The following is a 21,776-nucleotide window of genomic DNA, read 5'->3' as shown; positions in this document are numbered from 1 at the left end:
CCTTTTTGACCAATTTATATCATTCAAAGCTGATTTAGTATGTATTTGTTTTTGTAGGTTTCTTTTAGTACCAGAACCACAACTTCAAAGCTTGGCATAAACTTGTCTTAGTGCAACAGTTGGAGGGCTGTTTGCTTCTGTACATTTACTCAACCGTAAAAACCATAAAAAGTAAAGTACGTCTGAAGGTCACTAGGAGCTGGCCCTAAAACATCTAAAGCATGGTTTATGTTTCTACGTTGCACCACCATTGTATGTGTGACCTAGTCGTGAACCCTGTGTCACAATGTCGACTGTACCCTCGTAGGTACCTCCTAACCTGAACCTCCTGTAACCACGATATGGTTGATATGGACTACATTAACTGTAATAGGTTTACTTGGTAGCATCCCTGATACCAAAATATGTGTGAATCAATGTTGAAATATGTTTAGGCAGAAACATTGAATCCATGTTGAGGCCATGTTGAATGGCGTTGTTGTCCGCGACAAACAGAATACATTTATTCTACATTGATTACACGTTGGCATTAGAATTGGATGATTAATTGTTGTTTGATCCACCATCAATCGTCGAACCATCCAAAAATCAACCTTTTTGACCATAATTGAACATTGATTTAACATCTTTTGCTATCTGGAATCATATTTCTATCTATGTTTTTGCTGCTACTACTACTTTTGTGTTATTTTCATAGACTGTAAAAGACAATGGATGAAGCATTAAGTCTCCTGACCCATTGGTTTCAGAAGAGAGGTTTTGAAGCCCATTTTTCTTCGTACAGGGCACCACCATGTTGCTGGGGAAGCCGCAACTTGCCCAACGCATGTCAATCAAAGTTAGCTTTGGTTACCAGCTCGTTAAGCGGATCCCCGTCGAGATATCTCCAGAGCTGCAGGCAGACGTTTACAACAGAATATACCATTTAACATGTTGACTCAATGGCAAAATCAGACATGTACTTCATGTTTAGCCAAGATTGGGTTAATGCAAACGAGTTGTTGCTTCAATAATCACGGCAGCATGACATTTACGGATGAGGACGTGATAATGGCTAGTCATTGGCTGAGCTGACTATCAAGAAATCGTATTAGAAGTAAGTTTAAAGGGGCTCATTCAGGCAAGCAGTCTTGAGCAGTGTTTTATGCTGACTTTTACCCCTCTACATGGTTTAGTCCAATTACTCCATCTGTTAATATGTCTATTTAAGGAGAAAGACGCACTAGTCTCTCACACGCCAAGCTCACCACTGCTCTTAAATCCCAACTCCCACATGTAAGCTCTGATCTAATCAATCTCTTAGTAGGATTGATGAGAAAGGAACGTAACTCAAGTGTTTTATCAATAGCAAAGTACTTAAAGTCTTCATTGTTCAAGTTCAAGTTCAAGTTTATTTGAGGTACATCATTGCATAACAATATGAATAATGATGTTTCTTACACTTTGACACAAGAGGACCGCTCTATTGAAAAAAAAAAACAAAAAAAAACAACAACAACAACAATAAATTGTGAGAGTTGACTGAATGAAATCATGCATTACGCTAGAAAAAACTCCATTTGCAAAAGCCAATGTTTTTCAAAATGCTCTCCATATCTAAACATTTGAAACCAAATCACATTTCAATTATTACTTCCAGTTCCAATCTCTTGTGGAAATATGGTTCCTTTGGTTCCAAAAACAAAGAAAAGATGACGGCAGCTCTCAAACCAGTTGTCATGGTGGCTTTTTCCTACTGCATCATAAAAACATTGAGTGGACAGTGATTTCCTTTCCTGAAACAGTGCAGTCTTCTCAGGACTGGAGCACGCACAGCCCTCAGTTCTGCATCGTCTCTGATAGATTGCCTCAAGTCATGTTTATTGCCTGTGGTTGTCCACTTTTCATCATTCCCCTCAGTGTTTTTTTATATAGTAACTGCAAAGATTTTATTTTCTAATAGTTTAATAAAATATGAGGAAAGTTTGATTTTGCACAATTTTAGCTCTTATGTATATTTAACCATGTACAACAGGTATTTGATATAGGTGCAAAAGAAAATAGTAAGCCTGATTACTTTTTACCCCACTTTGTCCAATAAATGTATAAAATTCAACAATGATATTATTTATACGTGCACATATATTCACTGTAAGAGTACATCAAATACATTTTTATTATTATTAATGTGGGATGTACATTTTGAAGTAAGGGTTTCATCAGTTAGACAAATAATCTTCAAGACTCTAAAATACAAATGAAAATACAAATCAATATCTTTTTTTATATATTAGACAGAGGTGTTCATATAAAAACACTAAGTTAAGTCTCCAGGGACCTTTAAATTGATTGGAAGTACAGTGCTGAAACGCTATAAGTAGGTACTTGAGTAGTTTAATATTTTCAAAAAGAAATATTGTACATTTTACATCACAGTATAAATCCATCCAATCAAGACATTTTGTATCTTAGACACATTGTTTAGATATTTAAGAATACATTTTTAACAAAGAGACTGGATGTCTGAATGCCCTTTAGTGAAGAATATGATAGAAGAAGAAGTGGTCGTACCTGCAACACATTCAAAAGGGCCATCGTAGAATCAGGAATGCTTGAAAACATGGCAGGATGCAAGTTGGACCTTTGTAGCCTGTGGATATAAATGGTTTAGTTTGAGTAAACACAAAGTGTAGTGTAGTAGTAAATACAAATATATTTTTTTATTTTCACATAAACATGTTACCATACACATAGTTACATACACATATATATACCATTGAACTATATATATTACATTTCTGCCTATATGTCTAAATGTTTTACTCTTGAGCTGCTACTTTTCTCATGGTCTCATGCAGTCATTTTTTTCTTTTTATTGTTTTGAGCTATATATTCTTTTCTTTTTTGGGCACTAATGGGCTAGAAAAGTATGGATACAGGAATGTTGGTGGAGAGAGGGAGGGGTGACATACAGCAATGGACCACAGGCTTGGACTCAAACCTGGGCCGGTTGCAAAAACTTTGGACGTCTGTCCATGAAGCACTCAGTCCACCAGTTGAGTTATGGAGCATCATGCATAAACTAAGCTTTCAACCCTAAAGAGATGCATTCATTTAGCATTTGGACTGAAGATTGAAAACAAACGCTAAAGGTGGGCAGCAGATCTTTCACTTCCTTTGGTAGTTTCAGGATCCATCAGATGTATCTAATCTGCCTCTGAATGGAACCTGCTTTAAAGTTAGGAAGCACTCTCTAAAATATGTGAAATGTATTCAAGTCCTTTAGAGCTATGAACACACAGAACAGCGACAACAGAAATGTTTTTAAAGTGTTCTTAAACACAAGTGTTAACTACAGAGAAAGAAAAAAAGTAAAAAAGGAGACTTGTATTATAAACCTGTATGAAACACATTTTAGTACATATAACAGGTTCTTGGACAAACACAGACTTATCCAATTATGTTCTCTTGTTCTCTATGATATTGAAAACTTAAAGGGGACCTATTATGTCATCTATTATGGCCTTGAATGTCTTAAAAACAATCTAAAGCTTGTTTTGTCTACATAAAACAGAAATTCAGCCTGTGGGCCATGTCTCTAGTTTTACCGCTTCTAACCTCTTTTCTGTGAGTGACCCTAAGGGGCGGGGAGGCTATGATAATGAGGCTCTGTGCTGATTGGCTGCTTGAATGACGTGTAGCAGGGGAGGGAACAAACCCTCGCTCCAGGAAGAAGAGCCGGCTGCGTACACAAAGCGTCTCCCATGCGAGAAGCTTCTGCGACAAAATAAGATTGAATTGAATTCTAAACAGGTACACCACAGTTATTTACTCCGATTCTTCATCATTTCATATGTTACAAGACAAATGAATCATGTTAACTGTAAAGAAATCACAACACTAAATTTTCACAAATGGCAACTTTATTGTTAAAAAAATAAGAACATAAGTTGTATATAAATAAAATGTATGCACTATTGCTGGCTCAAGGAAGGACCGTGCATCTTCTGAAGGTGTCGTTGAACAGCTTCAGGTGCTTGGAAGATCTGAAACCATGAACAGAAGAAAAATGTATTACGGTACTAATAGAGCTCCGGTGTTACCTAACACTCCGTTAGGGCAGGGGTTCTTAACCTTTCTGACCTTGGGGCCCAATTTTTTCAGTACAGAGTGGCCCGGTGGAGGTCCATTTAGAGAAAATTTACTCAAGCGAAGTTCCAGAACATCATAATATATATATATATATATATATATTATATTATATATATTATATATATATATGTCATATATATATATTATGATGTTCTGGACCTTCGCTTGAGTAAATATTCTCTAAATGGACCTCCACCTGTGTGTGTGTGTGTGTGTGTGTGTGTATTCAAGTATATTCAAGTAGCCTCATAGTTGTATCAACATCTGCATCTGTTATATTAAAAAAAAGTACATATTTGCCACTTAACATGTGTAACTTGAATTACACATTTTTTTCTCTTAAAAATAAAATACATTTTATTTTATTTTTCAAATGCTATCTTATTTTATTTCTCTACCAGCAGTTTGAATTTCCCCTTTTCTTTGTTAATTGTCTCAACACATTTTTATAATAAATTAATATAAACATTGGTGAGCCTGGAACGATATTTAGTTTTAATTATGTTCATTGTGGAGAAAGCTGCCTCACAGCTGTATCTGGACCCAAACATGGGCAGGATGTTTTAAGATGGTCAGTTTATTTTCTGTGACTTCAGTTCAGACTTGAGTGGATATGTTTGATGAAAAACTTTGTGTTTTGTTTCAGTGGCGTTTCATTTTCGCACTTTGAACGCCACGGCCTCTGAACGTATGAGACACTGGTTTTGTCCCAGTGTGAAGACTGAACCAGGATGAATCTGTCCATTCCGGGTTGAACTTCCCTTTCCACCTGTTACGGTTCTCATCTCTGTATATAAAGTCAAGATAATTACCGTATTTTGACGACCATACGGGCGCCGTGTGGAAAGGAGCACCCTCAGTTTGGTGTCATTTCTGTATTTAAAACACACACACACACGGCGCGCCTTGTGGAAAGGCGCCGTCTACCCACACGGAGCGCCGCCTTAACACACACACAAGTATACAAGTGTGCATATTTAAAAATAGAGCGGGAACAAAACTTAGTTTGACTGTACTTTATTTAAGATATTACATTAATCAGTTGTCAGGACTCAGCGCGTCAGGTTTCATCGGAGCCTTATCAGCTGCGACGGGCAGAGTCCGCAGCTCTGGCTGCTGAGCAGTCTAGTCACTTTCCGATGCTTTTTCGAAAGCCCGAACAGTAATCCAGTCCAGCAGACACGTCAGCCCTGCATCTACATGTACAATCCTTCAGCAGTTACGACGGAGCCGCCCCGAGCGGCACCGACCTCCCCGGCCACGGGGACGCGCCGGGATAAATTATCACGCCGCGCTCGCTCTCCGTTGGTGGGCGCAGCCGCAGACCCAAGTAATCGATCCCTGATCCTGGCGGGTCTAAACTCTGTGCAAAATGAAGGATTTACTCTGTAAATACACACAATTTCTCTTACTATTACACGTACAGCTAGCTGAGTGTCTTCTCCTCATTTGGTCGGGAGTTGCTATGCAGTCCTGCGGCCCCCGCAGCCCACACGTACAAAACAGATTTTTTTTTGCGGCCCACTAGGTGGCGCTCGCGGCCCAAGTGTGGGCCGCGGCCCTATGGTTAAGAATCACTGCGTTAGGGAACACTGGAGCCGCCGGGGCTCCTCACCGGTCCGGTCCGGTGAGTGGCCCCGGTGCTCCGGAGATAAGCTAAATACTTAGCCCATGCAAAAACAAACTTGTAGACAAATATAAATAACATAAAAAAATAACGTCACTTACCGCTGACTCGTGTGCAGTTGCCGGGTCCGTACTGTGGGAACTGATCCTTTTATGAGGGTAAATGTCGATGCAAAACCTAATTTTTACTGTCCCCTCGTTGCTCAAACAGTCACCGCTTCTGAACAATGGCTGAAGCTCCAGCCGGCGGAGTTAATTGTGGGCGTGGTTTCAGCAGTGGAGGCCGACCTATGGAAATCAGTGCTTACCGTTACGTAACGATAGGTGCTGATTCTGAACGGCTTGTAGAAATCACATGACACTGGAAGATTCAGCCGGGCCGGGTGTACAGACCTTGCAGAAATTCATGGGATTTCCTCTTTCCTGTGTTGGCAGGCTGAGGGGAGACCACTTTATATATGTTAAAACAAGAAAAAACATGTTTTTCATAATAGGTCCCCTTTAAATTATGTTGCAGATCTGTGATCTACTGACTGACCTAAAGTGATTATCTCCTCGTGTTGAATAAAAGCTGCTGCTGGTAACCAAAAAAGTTAGATGATTGAGTAGGTGTTCATATGTAAGGCCAGTACACTTTGTTGAACAGAAGACAAACCTTCAAGGCGATGAGAAAAAAAGATGAAGAATCAGATGTTCACTGCTGACTGCAGTTGGAGTTACTGTTTTTCTTTTTCTTTCAGGTCCGTGGCAGTAAAGGAGATGTGCTGTATATTCTGGATGCAAGCAATCCTCGCCATGCCAACTGGCTGCGGTTTGTCCATCAGGCGCCTTCGCAAGAGCAGAAGAACTTGGCAGCGATTCAGGTACATTTCCACTGCATGGACAATGAATCCGTCAGACCTAAATCCCCAAAAAAGAAAACAATAGATAACACAGGCTGTGCATGTCATTCTGGACCGACAAATAAAGAAACCTCCTGGAAAACCTTCAGAGAAAGATCAAAGCTTTTGTCACTTTTTCTGGCAGTTTAGGTCAAGAAAGCAGATGTTTGTTTTTGTATTGTAAGACAAATCTCATGATCGTGTTAGTTTAAGTGACTGTGAGAGTGAAAACTGTAGCATGAATAGGATAAGTCTGCAAACCCACAAACTGAAGGGAAAAGTAATCTAACTTGACAGTTATGATAGTTTTTCTAATGAAGATATGTTTAATGGAAAATGGGGAAAATCCATTAAATGAAATTGCCTGCAAAAGGATGGTTATTGTTCAATTACATTATAAAACATACATATTTGGCTCCATGTTCCTGTGTAGCCAGATGTTTAAACCATTATATATCTTTTATAAATGAGTGTACATTTGGTGTAAAATAGGAAAAGTAAGAAATGTTCTTTTCTCTTCATCTTTTCTCCATCCTTTCTTTTTTTAACTTCTAAAAAACTCCAAGCAAATATTTCTCAACATCAGTAGCCAGGAATACGAGTCCCTCCAAATCTGAACACCTATAAACAACAACAAAAAACAGAAAAAGGAGTAACTTCTGAGAACAAACAGAAAACACATTCACTCGCACTTGTGAACACGGAGCTCTCTAGATCTGGGAAACCTCACCTTTTGCACTCCTGTGTAGAAGATAAAAAGTATTGCTCTTTCTTGGTGGAAGAAAAATAGAAGTGTAAGGAAAATAATATGAACATGTCAGGTCTTAAGGCCAAGTTCCTGCCATTAATACTGGAACACACAGAGTGATTGGTTGTTTAAAGGTCATGCATGTGAGTTAAATTTCTGCGTTTCATCAACGGTGACATTTATTGTTTAGCTTTCCTCTTCTTAATCATTATTTATGTACATTTAGAATCCCATAATTAAAACAAAATGAAGCTTTGATTTTATTAACATGACCTTTAAGGACAGGGAAGATAATGAACACATTTTTAAAGCTTTGTGCCTTTGACCCTTGGCCTCAATCAGGCCTGTTGTCTGGGTGTAATAAGTTTAACCCTCAGTTAACTTCCATATCTACTCAGTATGTCTGACCATAAAAGGTTCCAGTGATGTTGAGCAATAACCTGACCATGACCATCTTTTGCTTGTTAGGATGGGGAGAACATCTTCTATCTGGCGGTGGACGACATAGAGACAGACACTGAGCTTCTCATAGGCTACCTGGACAGCGATATGGAAGAGGAGGAGGAAGAAGAGGAAGAAGTTATAAACGATGAAGATGAGAACAGTAAAGAGGCCAAGCATCTTGTGGAAATGGGTACCGTGAAATGTCCTTCATTATTTTTGCGAATTTTCCAGTTGTAGTTAAATCATTTACGGCACCAGCATGAAAGAAACAACAATTTGTGCCTCAGAATTCAGCAGTGTGTTCTTGGTGTGTGCCACATTTCCGTAGAACTTGTAATAAAGAAGGAGGACCACCCCTGTTTGCTGTGTGAGAGCAGTTTTCCAAGTGAGGAAATCTTGGCAGCCCACCTCCAGAGTCTGCACCAGCGGCCCAGCACGGAGGAGAAGGAGTTCAAGTGCAGGAACTGTGGCAAGAAGTTCCCCGTCAAACAAGCTCTGCAGCGCCAGTGGGTTTACTGTTACATCAGTTGACCCGTTGCAGAGTCGATTTATTTAATGGTGTTTTTCTTTCTTACAACCCTCAACAAGAGGCTGCTGAGAATCCTGAAGGCATTTAATCAGCCCACCGTCTCAGATTCTGTGCATGGTATTTTAGGAAAACTAATTATATTTTGAGAAGAAATTATAGTTGACAAAGACACTTAATTTGATTTCTTCAACATTGACATCATTTTCACATCAGGAGGCGGCAGCTGCTTTGTGTAGCTTCGCTGATCTTTGTGAGACATGATACATTTCTATGCAGCTCGCACAGCAGACTTCAAAAGCGCGATAAACAATTTTATAATGTTGTTGTTACCCTACCTGGTAGAATCGGGTATATTAGTTAGTTACTTAATATTTATTTCGGTCAATCACAAACATAAAAATCAACAAACAAGACAACACAGGTTTTTCCCTGGTCAACATTGTGATTATTTTGACCGAAAAGGTCTGGGCTTGAAGCATAAAGCTTATCTTGCCTACCTTTTAACAGAATAGAATATACAAAAAGAACAAATGAAGTATCATAAGTCTACACAAAATAATAATAATAGTAATAATAACAATAATGACGATGATGATAATAACAATAGTAATATTAATAATAATAGCAATAATAATGATAATAATAATAATAATAGCTCTGAAAACAGAAAGTGAGAAGATGCTAAAGAAACCGACAAAACCAATTTAGGTTGTCATTTCATCTCGTGCATGTGTACATTCTTCTTTGTTTGCTTATTGTGTTTCTATTCTATTGTGTATATTGATATCCTTGTCAGTCTCTTTTAAATCCAGAAACAAAAAAACAAAAAATTACTGTCACGACGGCTCTGGAGCCATATCCTGAATTTATTGGGGAACTTTTTGAGAGTGACAAAACATTTTGAAATCAGTTCCCGTCTCCTGCGCTTTGATGCACCGCAGTTCTCAGATATCACAGCAGGAAGGTTCATCAACATATTTTAATCCAAAGATTCAAAACAAAATGTATAATTAGTTTAATCAAGAATTAATCAGCTTAATTGATTCTGTCTGTCTGTTACTGACCTTTTGTTTTCTCTGTTATTGTAAGATTTCGTTTTTGTAACCTGTATGGTATCTCATTTGTTTTTTATTTTGAATTCTACTTTGACTTCCTCCTCAGTGTTTTGCATTGTTCTGAGTCACTTGATCCGTCAGCTGACTCTAAAGCTCACGAATGCTCCCTCTGCCACTACACCTTCAGCTCAGAATCCAGGTAACACAAACTGTACACTATTTATACAAAACAATGTAAAAACACACAAACATGTCATTCTAAAGCACATAACTTATACTGTTGAATGAAAGTCATTTCCACCTCTTTTATCAGAGCATTTCTTCTTCTTATTCCTCTTATTCATATTATTGTATCCCTTGTTGACAGTTTTGAACAGCATAAGGAAGCCTGTAAAGGAGATGCCAGATTCATATGTAAAGCCGAGAGCTGCGGGAAAAGATTCAAGAGCAAGGATGCACTGAAGAAGCACAAAGGCAACGTTCACACAGGTTGGACTCTCCGTCTCCACTTGATTTTCTGGGTTTTTCTCAGGTCTTCATTCTCTCTCTTTTTCTGGGGGCTCACATTTACAGGCGTATCACGCTGTGATTTTTCAAGACTTTCATGTAATAAATGTAATTGTTCATCAGCAGCTTCAGCGCTCAGCAATAGTGCGCAACCTTGATGGATCCAAATCTTTGCAAGACACATCTCTAATTACTTGAGCTCCACAATTGCTGACCTGTGTGTTCTGGGGCGGCTCACTCGGTCAGATAATTGGACCTCCGTAGCTATTTATGATGGGATGTAGGGCAGCAAGAATCTGCACAGCATCAGATGTGAATCAAGTATCAAGCTGAGATCAAGACATTCATCTGAAAGACTGATGGAGCCAGTTCTGGGTCCTTTATGCCTTTTCCCAAATGTGGTCAAGACAAAGGGCGTGTGTGGGTGTTTGTGTGCGCATAAAGGAGGAAGTAGATCAGACGGGACAGATGTTGATGGTGTAATTTAGATGGGGATAAATGGACGACGTCACTAGTCCCAAACTGGTGTTATCACTGTATCTGTGGTTATTACTGGCAGTTTTCCCTAACTTTGCAGTGATGTTTCATGAAATTGTTACTCAGTGTTGTCAGTCCTGTAGATTCCCATGGATTTGTAATCATCTCTTTTTTTTTCTTTCTTAGGGAGTGCACGGCGAAAACTCACGTGCACCATATGCAACAGAAAATGTTCTTCCTCTCTGAATCTTCAAGAACACAGAAAGGTGAAGTTTGTACAACGTCTGCTGTACAGCTCAATTAATCCCAGCGCATGCTTTGCATCGGATCTGGCAGGATTTATCCGGCTTGTGCAGTTTTGCATGATCCATTTTTACAGGGAAGTGTCCTTGATGCTGTCTCTCGCTGCACAGTGGTATCCATCACACTGCACTGTTTCTGTAACCCAGCCTAACCCCTTCAGCTCACATTCTCCTCCGCTTAACATGCTTCTGAGTTCACTTATTCCCCCTTTATGATCACGTTGTTGCAAATGTATTCTGGGTGACACCGAACAGAGGGATGGTTTCTTTTTCACTAGTTTATCCCACCGGTCTTGTGAAATGTAAGAGGCTCTTTTGGCAGGACAGTAAGGTTTTAACCTTGGCGTCAGAATTCTCCCTACTTATTGATGGATTGCAGATTTTAAGATGGCTGTTTAAATGCTGTTGAAAAGCATTTTCACACTGCTAAATATTTGTTTTGTTACTGTATATATCATCCCATTTTAAGTTCATAGTTTGGCCATTTCAGTCATTTTTGCTTGGGTAGTTCTTTCCAGACCGCATACCTCTGTTGCACACAGATGAAATGTTTCTGTAATGACCTGCTATTAAATTAATCACTTTAGATAATTATTATTAGCTTACATGTATGAATGATGGTTTAACTTTTGCTACAGCGATCAAAAGGTAAACAGTAGAGAGATGGTATTTATCGTAGAAAGTAAATGCATAGCCACAATTTGCCTCAGCTCCGCTTTTCTCCCACTGAAGCTCGAATGTTGCATCTCAGGCAGACGCTCAGAGTTGGCCTTTTGTTGGCCATATTTTTCAAGTTATTTAGCACAGTCAGATTGGTAACATCTTAAATGACAAAGTGAATAAGGCATTGGTGGAGTAACACAAAATGCTCGATGCTTCAAAGTCATCCGTTCATGTGGCATGAAGGCACGTTGAATGATTTGATAATATGAAAATGTAATCAGATCTCAAGCCAGTTAAACATCAGTCAGAGATTTTGGACCAACTTGCCAGTCAGTAATCTCCACTGACGCCACACAACACCAAACGTGGGATCATTTATCGGAAAAAAGGAGCTGCATCTCGTCAGTAGAGTGACAGAAACTTGTAGAATCAATTACAACGCGCTTTAAAGCGGTTCTGGTGGGCACATTGCCTCCCCGAGACGCTTTTTGGTTTTTTTCTCCACTTTACTTAGTCACCTGTCTGATGCACTGTGTTTACAAATGTTAGATTTTTCTCTTGTCATATTTGACTCAATTGAAACATGAGGGGATTAATCCTCACACCATTGGGAGCGATTACTTGAATGGTGGAATTCCAGCATTAATTCCTTCCTTGATGATGTTGCACTGCAGCACAGCTTGAGCCTGTTTGAACTTTCATGCCTGATGGCTCTGCATTGTTTTAATGCGGTCCCCCATGCGTTGGCATCCTCTATGTACGGGCCCCCCTCTCAAATGAATGAGAAAGCTGCCTTTTTTCACATGCAGCTCAAGGCAAAGTCCGTTGAGTTAAAATGCAAGACGGAAAATCTGTCTTTGCTGCTGCCAAGCATCCAAAGCTGCTTTTTCTTTTTTCTTAACTTTCTTAACTTTTTCTTAACAAGGTTTATGTCAAAATTGTCTTAAATAACACATCTTACCATTTCTTATTCCTCAACCTTCATGCAAACTTGTAAATGTCTAACGTTATTCTCTGGAGTTAACCTTCAGACATTATTGCATCCCTGTCAGGTTATTCCACTTTAGTCAAAAAAAAATTGTGAAACATTTAAGGTCACCTGGAAGTTATGACATGCAGTTGTGCAACAGTGAATCAGTTAACCTACTTCACATGTCCGCGAGACAGTATTCTCCTGTTTCAGATCTCTCGGGTGTTTTAAAATGGGAATATGTGATATTCCTGTGTGACCCACAAAGATGTCTACGTGCCAGTTTTACTATTATGTGACTAATGATCGTAGAGGTGTTTTTATACCTCTGAGTCGGCAACACCCGTGGTTCCAGGCGCAGTGTATTTGGGTTGCCTTTCCGTGCATTTGTCCCTTTCTTATGAACACGATAACTCTTGAATGCTTTGAGGGATTTTTTTCCAACTTGGTGCCGTCGTCCATTTGAGCTGGGATTTGGTTGGGATCGGAAAACAGCGTAAAGCAATGAATTAGATGACAAAATAGCACAAAGTGACGGTAATATTGTGACTTTTTTTTGCAGTAACATCTAAATTTGAAGTACTGCCAAGTGTTCAAAGTTGCTTCGTCCAAGTTAAATTAACTAAATTATTTTTAAAATCTTTTTTCTTTGAGTTCAAGACATCAAACAAGAGGGCAACACCTCTCATCCAAACACACTTTCTGAGCTGCATTCTGTTATGAAACCGAAATCAGTGAGGCAGAATGAACTCCGATAATTCAGGTCACCATTACATCATGTCTTAACAAATGACTTCTTTCCACCAAAGCATAAAGATGCGTCAAAGAACGGCTTCCAAAGAAAACATGAAGTGTTATTATAAATGTGGCACATTTATGGTTGAAAAATGTGCCCTGTTTTCACAGCTTCAATCAAAGTTGTTGGTGCATTAAGTATTTTTCGTGCAGAGGAGCAATCAGACTTTCCATAATGACAATTTAGCTCACAAGCAGCTTAACGCTTCCATTATCATCATTTAGCTGAACAAGCTTTTGCAGCGGCAGCTGTGACAAGAGGAGCCGTGTTACATTAGCATATGGTATTGTCGCTGAACACTGGGGAGCTATTGAATGTGCAATTATTGGAAGTATGCTCTGGAGCAGAAAAGCGATTGAAACTTTTCATAAATGTAATTGCTTTTCTGCATGTAGACATCAGTCTAATGGAAACAGACAAGATTTAGCCAACTTTGGCCACCGCAGACAGTTATCCTTCCATTTCCAGAGGCTGTGACTTTTTAAAATGACCACAAGGACCAAAACAATAAAAGCGCGTTCTCTTTTTTTCTCTCTTTTGTGTCGTAGATACATGAAATATTTGAATGCCATGGGTGCGATAAAAAGTTCATCTCTACCAATCAGTTGAAACGACATTTGATCACGCACTCTGGTAAGAGAATCCTTCACAAATTAACTGCTTTTTTTCATGTTCATCATGTCTGTTTGCCACAAGAACTGTGTCTTTATCTCGTCAGAGAAGCGACCGTACACGTGTGAGATCTGCAGTCGGACATTCAAGCGCTTGGACCAGGTGACGGCTCATAAGATCATTCACAGCGTGGACAAACCATATAAATGTAAACTGTGTGGGAAAGAGTTCGCTCACCGCAACGTCTACAAGAATCACAAGAAGGTGAGTACATGTGGAGTTGGAGCTTATGATAAACTTGTATCCTGGATCACGCAGGAATTTTAAATTATTCAAGACGACAGCCTTCTGGTGATTGTACAGCATCATAATTTGCATGCATTGTGCACATGCCCTCGTCCACAAGTGTACCGTCCCCAAACACACCTCTTTAAAACTCGCTGGCGTGTTCCAATACATGTTTGAGTAGGAAGCGGCACACTCACAGTAGCCAAATGAACCAGACTTCAGGGATCACTTGTGCTTGGCCATGGTTTGGATTGTGTAGTGTGAGTGTGGTGTGTAAACTGTAATCAATCAGGGTCTTGTTGGTGGCTGTTATCTCTGGGGTCCCCTTCCACCTCTAGCCCCAGTTTTCCCATGTTTACTTTTGGGATTGAGTTGTCATTCAGATGGATTGGTGAGAGGGGTTACCCACGGGTGCAGCGGGGTCAGAAAAACGGAAGTGTTTTAAACTTAAATCCCCTGAAGCTGCTCACCTTCATGAAGTAAACAAACCACACTAACTGCAGAACCTTATGCACCTTATGCCTCTATTTGTGTCCATTTTTCAGTCCTCTACGCGGTATAAACACTCTGATACTGCTCTGGTTTCTCTACAGACGCACTCTGAAGAAAGGCCTTTTCAGTGCGAGGAGTGCAAAGCGCTGTTCCGCACCCCCTTCTCTCTGCAGCGCCACCTTCTCATCCACAACAGTAAGTATGACTCTGCCACTGCAAAGCTGAAGCTGAAATCACATTTGTAGAGATTATTTACTGGATATAAAGATTGTGTTGTCACATATAAGTTGATGCTATCCAACTTAAATCGAACTTGTGTTTAAGCTTCTGATAGCTAAGTTCACAGGGTTTTCTGCGGTTCCACATGCCAACGAGCAGATATATTCTTCCAAGCCTTTTTCTAAGATGGTGGAGAGTGTTGTTCACCAGGTTCACTCACATCTGGTACATTTTGTAGCCTGTAAGTGTTTAGAAGTTAAAACTCTGATAGCAAACAGAGAAGCAGGAGTTGCCAGTAGGTAAGAGTCTGCTAAGTTGATGGTCAGTAAGAATAATGAGGTAATTTGAAGGAATGTTTCAAAGAGATGAGAGTAAACAAAACCCGTTTCACACGGATCTGAACAGAAAGGTTGCTTAAATTGGCCAACGAATGAGGAGCGATTTTTTTAAACAGTTAATTGTGTACTTATTGAGACCCAGAATAAAAATAAATAAATAAATAAATAAATAAATAAATAAATAAATAAATAAATAAATAAATAATCAATCATCATCATCATCATCATCATAAATCAATCTTAAAAGCTTTTCCGAGTTTGGGTCATACAGTGAACTTTCAGGCCAGATGTGATGCTAAGTGGTGCCGCCTGCTGATTCACTTAAAGAGTTGATAAATAGTACAATATTTATGTGATTTTGTGTGCGTATCTATTTATAAAGTGTAATTTAATTAAATATCCTTACCTATACAAAATTCCTGTTGATCAGGACCCCAAGAAATTTTATCTCATTAATTGGTAGTACTTAAAAATATTACCATACATCGAAATATCTTGTTTTTTCAAAACTTGCACCATCACCATTGACCCATTTTTCTAAAACCGTTTCCACCATCAAACGAATGACCTGTAAGATAAATATGATCAACATAAAAAAATGTTATGCCCTCTTCTGCTTTTATTTTTAGATTTGATTTAATTATTTTAACAATTATTTTCACAATTACTTTTCTTTATGTCTTTGTTCCTGTTTCAAATGATCTGATGGCAAAATTACAGCACCCTACTATGTAGATACAAGATATTGATTAAAAAAATGTAAAACTTTGTAGATGAACCATCACCTGAAACAGCCCTTCTCCCTTAACATGTGCTTCAGAGCACAGTTTCATGCATGCCATCGCCGGTAAACAGTAGCCTCGCACCGTACTGGTCATACCAGACCAAGAAAGGATGCAGCTGCAAAAGTCTTGAGTGTATTTTCAAGGAGTAATGACGCATGTAATTGCTTCTGAACTCAACTGTTCTGTCAGAAGAAGAATGCGTTATGTCTTCTCTCAAAAGTAACTTGATCTTGCTGTAAGACATTTTTTTAAGCTGCTCCACTGTGGAAAATGTTTATTTGTTGCAGGCCCGGCACTAAGTGTAATAAGGAATAAAATATCAATATGGTTTATTTAAAAAAATATATTGTTCTTACTTTTGTATTGAACCCAGATTTTCCAAAATTTAAAGTTGAAGAAAAAAAAATACAATAATGAATCCTGTTATTCTGATCATTGTCAGCTAAAGTATTGTATCAAAAAGGAATTAAGCAAAAAGTGTGTAAATGTACTATTAAAACCCTCCGCATGAGTTTTGTAGGTTATTGTCCCATATCTTCATTAACTGTCATCTAGCTCATCCTTTACCGCATGGATGTTTCCATTAATAACACACGCCTTCTGCCTGCGAGGACATGAGTCCCACATAAACTTTGTGTGTGGAGAGTGGAGCTGCGGTTGAGGCTTGGCAGAACGCAGCTCTTGTCCTCAAACTGAGCCAGATAACAAAAGAGATTGTAAAGCTCAAGGCATTTCCTGCCTCTGTCCCAGGCGGCCGGCAATATAATACCGTGACTTGTATTATGCATGTATCATGTTCTAGACGGTGTTTGTGGGACTTTGGGATTAAGGGTGTGATTTCACTCCACTGTAGGTGGGAAAATTAAAATGAACTGCTGATAAATTATTATGCCATGAAATAAATGTGTCTGTCTCTCTGGGTTAAAGCTGGAGCGCCACCCGATCCCTCTCGAAATGAAGCACATCTGTCGCAGAACTTAACAAGTGAAACTCCACAGGCTTCATTTTTATATTCTGGGAACATAACACTTCATAATCTGTGCATAATTCTGGCTAATTGCAGTTTTTCCTCTCTGAATCAAAGCAATGTTGTGCCGTGATAACCATAGAGAAAAGAGAGAATGGGTGAATCAACAGAGACATAGTTATACTTTTATTTTTTGTCCGGAGTCACGTATTGTAATAACGATTATTTTTAGAAAGTCTTTTGTTGTGGTAAAACTGCCCCAGATAACAGACTGTTGTTCTGCTGATTTAACCTTTAAATTGATCGGCAGAAATCTACAATAAGGTGTCATGATTGCCAGCTTATACGACTATTTGCCTCTTACGTGTAAACAACTTTTCGGTTGAGCCAAAAATGTGCAAATCTGACAGTAGAATTCAAGTAAAGGTTGCAACATTTGATTGCGAATCAACACACGTGCTTCTTGCAAGCGACACTGCACATTTGCAACTCAGCTGTGTTTCGCTTCCTAGACCCAGAGGAGTGTGTTTATGTGTGTAAATTACTACGACTGTCCATGTTCAAGTTGAAGCGTGTGCGATCTAATATGAGACCTGAAACCTTTCTCTGTGCATGAATGGACTCTGCCTGCGACAGCTTTGTTTATTTTAATTGTTATTAAGTGAATGTTTCATGGCTGAATGAAAACACAGTGAACCAACAGCACCCACTGGTTTTCCAGCGTACTGATCTGACCATCAACATCATCGAACTGGAGAATGAGCACAAAGTTTGTACCCACTTGCTGCCTCCACCTAAAGTCCTGTGGAAATTGAATGATCTTCATATAATGGAAACATGGACTCTACAACAATAGAGGCTGTTGTTTGGAGGCAGAGAGCAGGGGCGTGAAGGAAACATCAGGCTTCAGTCTGAGAACAGCTGAGACTGCACCACAATGAAAATGTCTGCAGACTGTCTGACTGCTATTTCAGCACGGCTCGGTGGAATAATGATTAAAAAAGTAGTTTTTTTTAACACTTTGAGAAAAATAAATCAGAGCCAAACCATTGTAAAGAGCATTGTTTGGGGCTGTCGGCTGCAATGAAACACTCTCTCTATGTCATTTTCTGCCCACACAATCACCTCGGTGAAATTGGGTCCTCTCTTGCTGTGCGTGATGACCGTGTTCAAAAGCACAACAATGGCTAACAGAAAAGTAGCGCCCACAAACGATCTGTTGTCCTTGCTGCAGGTGAGAGGACATTCAAGTGTGACCAGTGTGACGCCACCTTCAAGAGGAAAGACACGCTCAACGTCCACATCCAGGTGGTGCATGACGGCCACAAAAAGTACAAGTGCGATCTGTGCGAGAAGGCCTTTGTCACGCCGTCCGTCCTCAAAAGCCACAAGAAGGTGAACGAAAATGACTCAAGTCATACAGCCTCAATCACACGCAGTGATTACCTGTCTGCAGTCCCTTTGAGAGTGAATTCAGATGAAATTGTGGTTGTGTTTATTTGTAGAGAGTCAGACAATAACTTGTGAAACCTTGCAAGACTATACTGTAGGTATTTACAAAGATTTGAAATGTTCTCAGGTTTGACTGAAAACTAAACTTATTTTCCATCTTTGGTGTTCTGCTCGGCTTTGTTTACAGGCGAAGAAATGACAGCTTCACAGTCTCCTCTGCCAAAATACTTCCATCGTTTCAAATCTAGTCATATTCCTTGTTTTATCAAAGTGAAGCAGATAACATTAATAACATCGTGAGCTATCAAACCTACGGGAATCTGGATCCTAGCTGCATACAAACTAAATTCCTTTAATGATTAGAAATGGCAGTTAGTCCATTAGCTCCGCAGGGTTTCAAAGCCCCAAACAGATCCCTCTGCAGATTATGAGCCCCGAATCTGACAACGTCCGGCGTGGTTACAGATCAAGATTGAAACCAAGCAGCTTCTTGGCGCTCAGCAAAAGCATGTGTCTCAGAACAGTAGGACCGAAGACAGGCATGCTGGACTGTCTCACTGCCGCCGGTGTCTGGAGGCTGTTGAGATATCTGGCCGTGATCAAAGTCGGGTTGCCGTGGAGACAACTACTCGCTGGCTGTGTTCAAATGTGCAGAGTTCCTCGCCTTTTAGCCTTAATACTTTTGAAACTTTATTTTATTTGCACTTTGACATTCTGCAACAGCTTCTCTGTATAAAAGTTCTCGCCACAAATCATCAAAGATAATTTTCCCAGTCACGTGATTAGTGGAGCTCTGTGGACCATTGGTGCATATGGAAACTAATAATAGATAGTTACGTTATTACATGTTATTAAAATAGACAGTTGCGTTATTTTTCAGTAGTAGTAAACTTCCGACCAGGGTTCATAAGACCACAACATCAGTTGAACCCATCCATAAGTACTAAATTATGCTTCATAAGTCTTTAACCCAAGAGAAAAACAATTTGGATCATGTATACTCCCTGTAATATGTGTATATCCTAAAAGACACAACATGTATATATTCAGTTGTGTTTCATTTCTTCAGCCTTACAGAGTGGGGCCTCTACACACCTTCATACAGTATCAAACAAACACAGGGCCAGCTGAAGACCTGATGGTAAAAAATTGAAAGAAGGTCAACTTGTGTATATGTAGTCTCCTGACAGGATTTTATAAAAGTTTGCAGAATGAGAAAGGATTTAATGGGTCAGGATTACTTTTAACAACTTATTAAGCCTCATCAGAGTAAATTGCTATGTTGTATTTTTTAGTGGATACACCACAACAATTCAGTGTCATTTAAACGTGCTTCTGTTCCAGGGAAAGCTGAGTGAGCCTGAGTTGATTTTAAATGAGAGGGTGCTTGTTTGTGTGTCTGCGTGTGAGCATGTATGTGCATGCATTGTGTGATTTGCACGTTGTACAAGGAATCGTCACCTCTGGAAGAATGCACAAATGAATGAAAATTGCTGGCTTGCTGTTTGGAGCAGGCAGATATACAGCTCATTTTATATTGAGGTTTTTCTAAATATGTACGTTCATACCTGGTTAATTCCACACCTGGGATGCTCCCTTGTGAAATTTCCAACGTTCTTCCTGGCTGACCAGGTAAAGTGAAGGTAAAGTACCAGGGATGTTTCTTCTGTTGTACAAACAACATCCAGCAACGTTGCTCCATCTGGGCCGCATGTGTTTGTGTGAGTGAATCTGTTTCTGCGTTGCTGTGTGCGACAGAGCGCCTGAGTGTGTAGACATGTGTTTGTTAAAGTGCTTGTGTCTGTCGCTGTGCGAGCATGTGTTTGTGCGCGTGCGTGTGCGTGCATGTGTGTGTGTTGATGGAGGCTTTGTAACGAAACACCCGAGGTGTCAGACGGACACAGTGGGACGACGGAGGGAAAGATGGGGGCCCAGAGAGGAGGTGTTCCTGTATTGTTGTACTGCTGTTGAAACTGTCGCTCTGAGTTTGAGCCTTTCATTCTCATGATTATTCTTGGGAATTTACAGCAGGCTGAGAGGGAGGGACGGAGAAGCGTTGCATATGGAGCTCGCATGGGTGGATGGGGCTCAACACCGTGGACTGTTTTCAACTAAAGGGAGTGAAGGAAGAAGAGGGAGATGAAGGATTAGGAGATTATAGCATTTTTGCACCCTGGCCTTAAGGTCTCATCGGTTCTGAACCCTGAAAAATGTCCTCCGTCTGCATTTTTTCCCTCTGATCCCACTCTACTAATGCCTACATGTGCATCTTCTCCAAGTCTATTAGTCGTTAAGGAGGAATTATAAGAACTGTTACTTCCGACCCAACCGTTCAAGGCTGAATGTAGATTCTGGATTTGCAACTGCAGGAAAAAAGCATGAAATTAAATCTTGCTTGGATGTGTGGTTGTTTGAGTGTTTGTATTCTTTAAAACTTTAAAATTCCCACCACTTAACTTAAAACAAAGCAACGAACCGATAAGGCTTCAACAGTACTTACTTCAGTTGTATTGCTCAGATATGAAATCCGACATTGGACATTTGCTGATATTACAAATGCAAACTTATGAACATTAATCGTAACCCTTTTAAGCAACGTTTGCTTCTAAAAATGTGTAAACCCGGAGGAACGCAGGGACAGTGTGCGATGGAAGAATTAGTGTGTTTCTGTAACGTGTTTTTACTGGTGTATTCGCTGCTGGCTGGTCATTACATCACTTCAGCATTTCAGTATTTTAACAACCTTGGTTAGGCACATATTAATGTGAGTGAAAGAATCAAAATCAAGATAGGACATGGTAATAATCTTGCATGCAATGGAAGTAAACCTGATTTAATTCTAGTTTATTTTAAGCCTTTCTTCTCAGTCTTGCTCGTGCATTCATAACCGAAAGACACGTATAGTCATAGACTCTGTGATGAATATATTATGCAAGTATAAAGAGTATATTTTTTTCTAAAGCTAGATGCCATACAAATTCATATGATAAGATTATGCTTGAAGAGTTTGCATTTGCATGGATCAATTCAAATGGAAGCTCAGATCTGTGTCTTTATTTGTCCAACCATCACCTGATGTTCCTTTTATCATATATCTGCTAGACTCACACGGGGGAGAAGGAGAAGATCTGCCCGTATTGTGGACAAAAGTTTGCCAGCAACGGCACTCTTAGGGTTCACATCCGCAGCCATACAGGTGAGTGGTCCTCAGTAATGCACTGCTTCCTTTAATTCATGTCACTGCAACTTGTCCCACACAGCATTATGGCTGGGCGATATGGCCTAAGAATAAAAACACATTTTCCCTCTTTTTAATGTTTTTGATTTTAATCAATTTATTTTCTCTCTAATCAATATTAATTATTTAATGAAATAGATAAGCAAGTAAGTATGGGGACCTGGGTCCATTGTTACAGGCTATACAGTCCCTCTATAATAAGTAATATGTGTTTAAATAACACACATAAATTAGCAATAAAGGCTAATGTATTGTA

General features: G+C 39.6%; 1 protein-coding gene across 1 annotated transcript in view; it reads left to right on the top strand.

The window, feature by feature from the left end:
* prdm5 (PR domain containing 5) overlaps positions 1–21,776 on the top strand; it is a 38,029-nt gene that overhangs the window by 1,158 nt on the left and 15,095 nt on the right. Inside the window, exons 3-13 of the mRNA XM_061737072.1 lie at positions 6,498–6,620; positions 7,855–8,020; positions 8,159–8,336; positions 9,521–9,613; positions 9,782–9,903; positions 10,585–10,664; positions 13,678–13,762; positions 13,848–14,005; positions 14,623–14,716; positions 18,065–18,225; positions 21,385–21,478. Of these exons, the coding sequence (XP_061593056.1) occupies positions 6,498–6,620; positions 7,855–8,020; positions 8,159–8,336; positions 9,521–9,613; positions 9,782–9,903; positions 10,585–10,664; positions 13,678–13,762; positions 13,848–14,005; positions 14,623–14,716; positions 18,065–18,225; positions 21,385–21,478 (1,354 nt within the window). The remainder of the gene's footprint in view (positions 1–6,497; positions 6,621–7,854; positions 8,021–8,158; positions 8,337–9,520; positions 9,614–9,781; positions 9,904–10,584; positions 10,665–13,677; positions 13,763–13,847; positions 14,006–14,622; positions 14,717–18,064; positions 18,226–21,384; positions 21,479–21,776) is intronic.

This window comes from Cololabis saira, chromosome 13 (assembly GCF_033807715.1).
Source record: "Cololabis saira isolate AMF1-May2022 chromosome 13, fColSai1.1, whole genome shotgun sequence".
NCBI classification, from domain to species: domain Eukaryota; kingdom Metazoa; phylum Chordata; class Actinopteri; order Beloniformes; family Belonidae; genus Cololabis; species Cololabis saira.
This window is presented reverse-complemented; position numbering and strand designations above follow the sequence as displayed.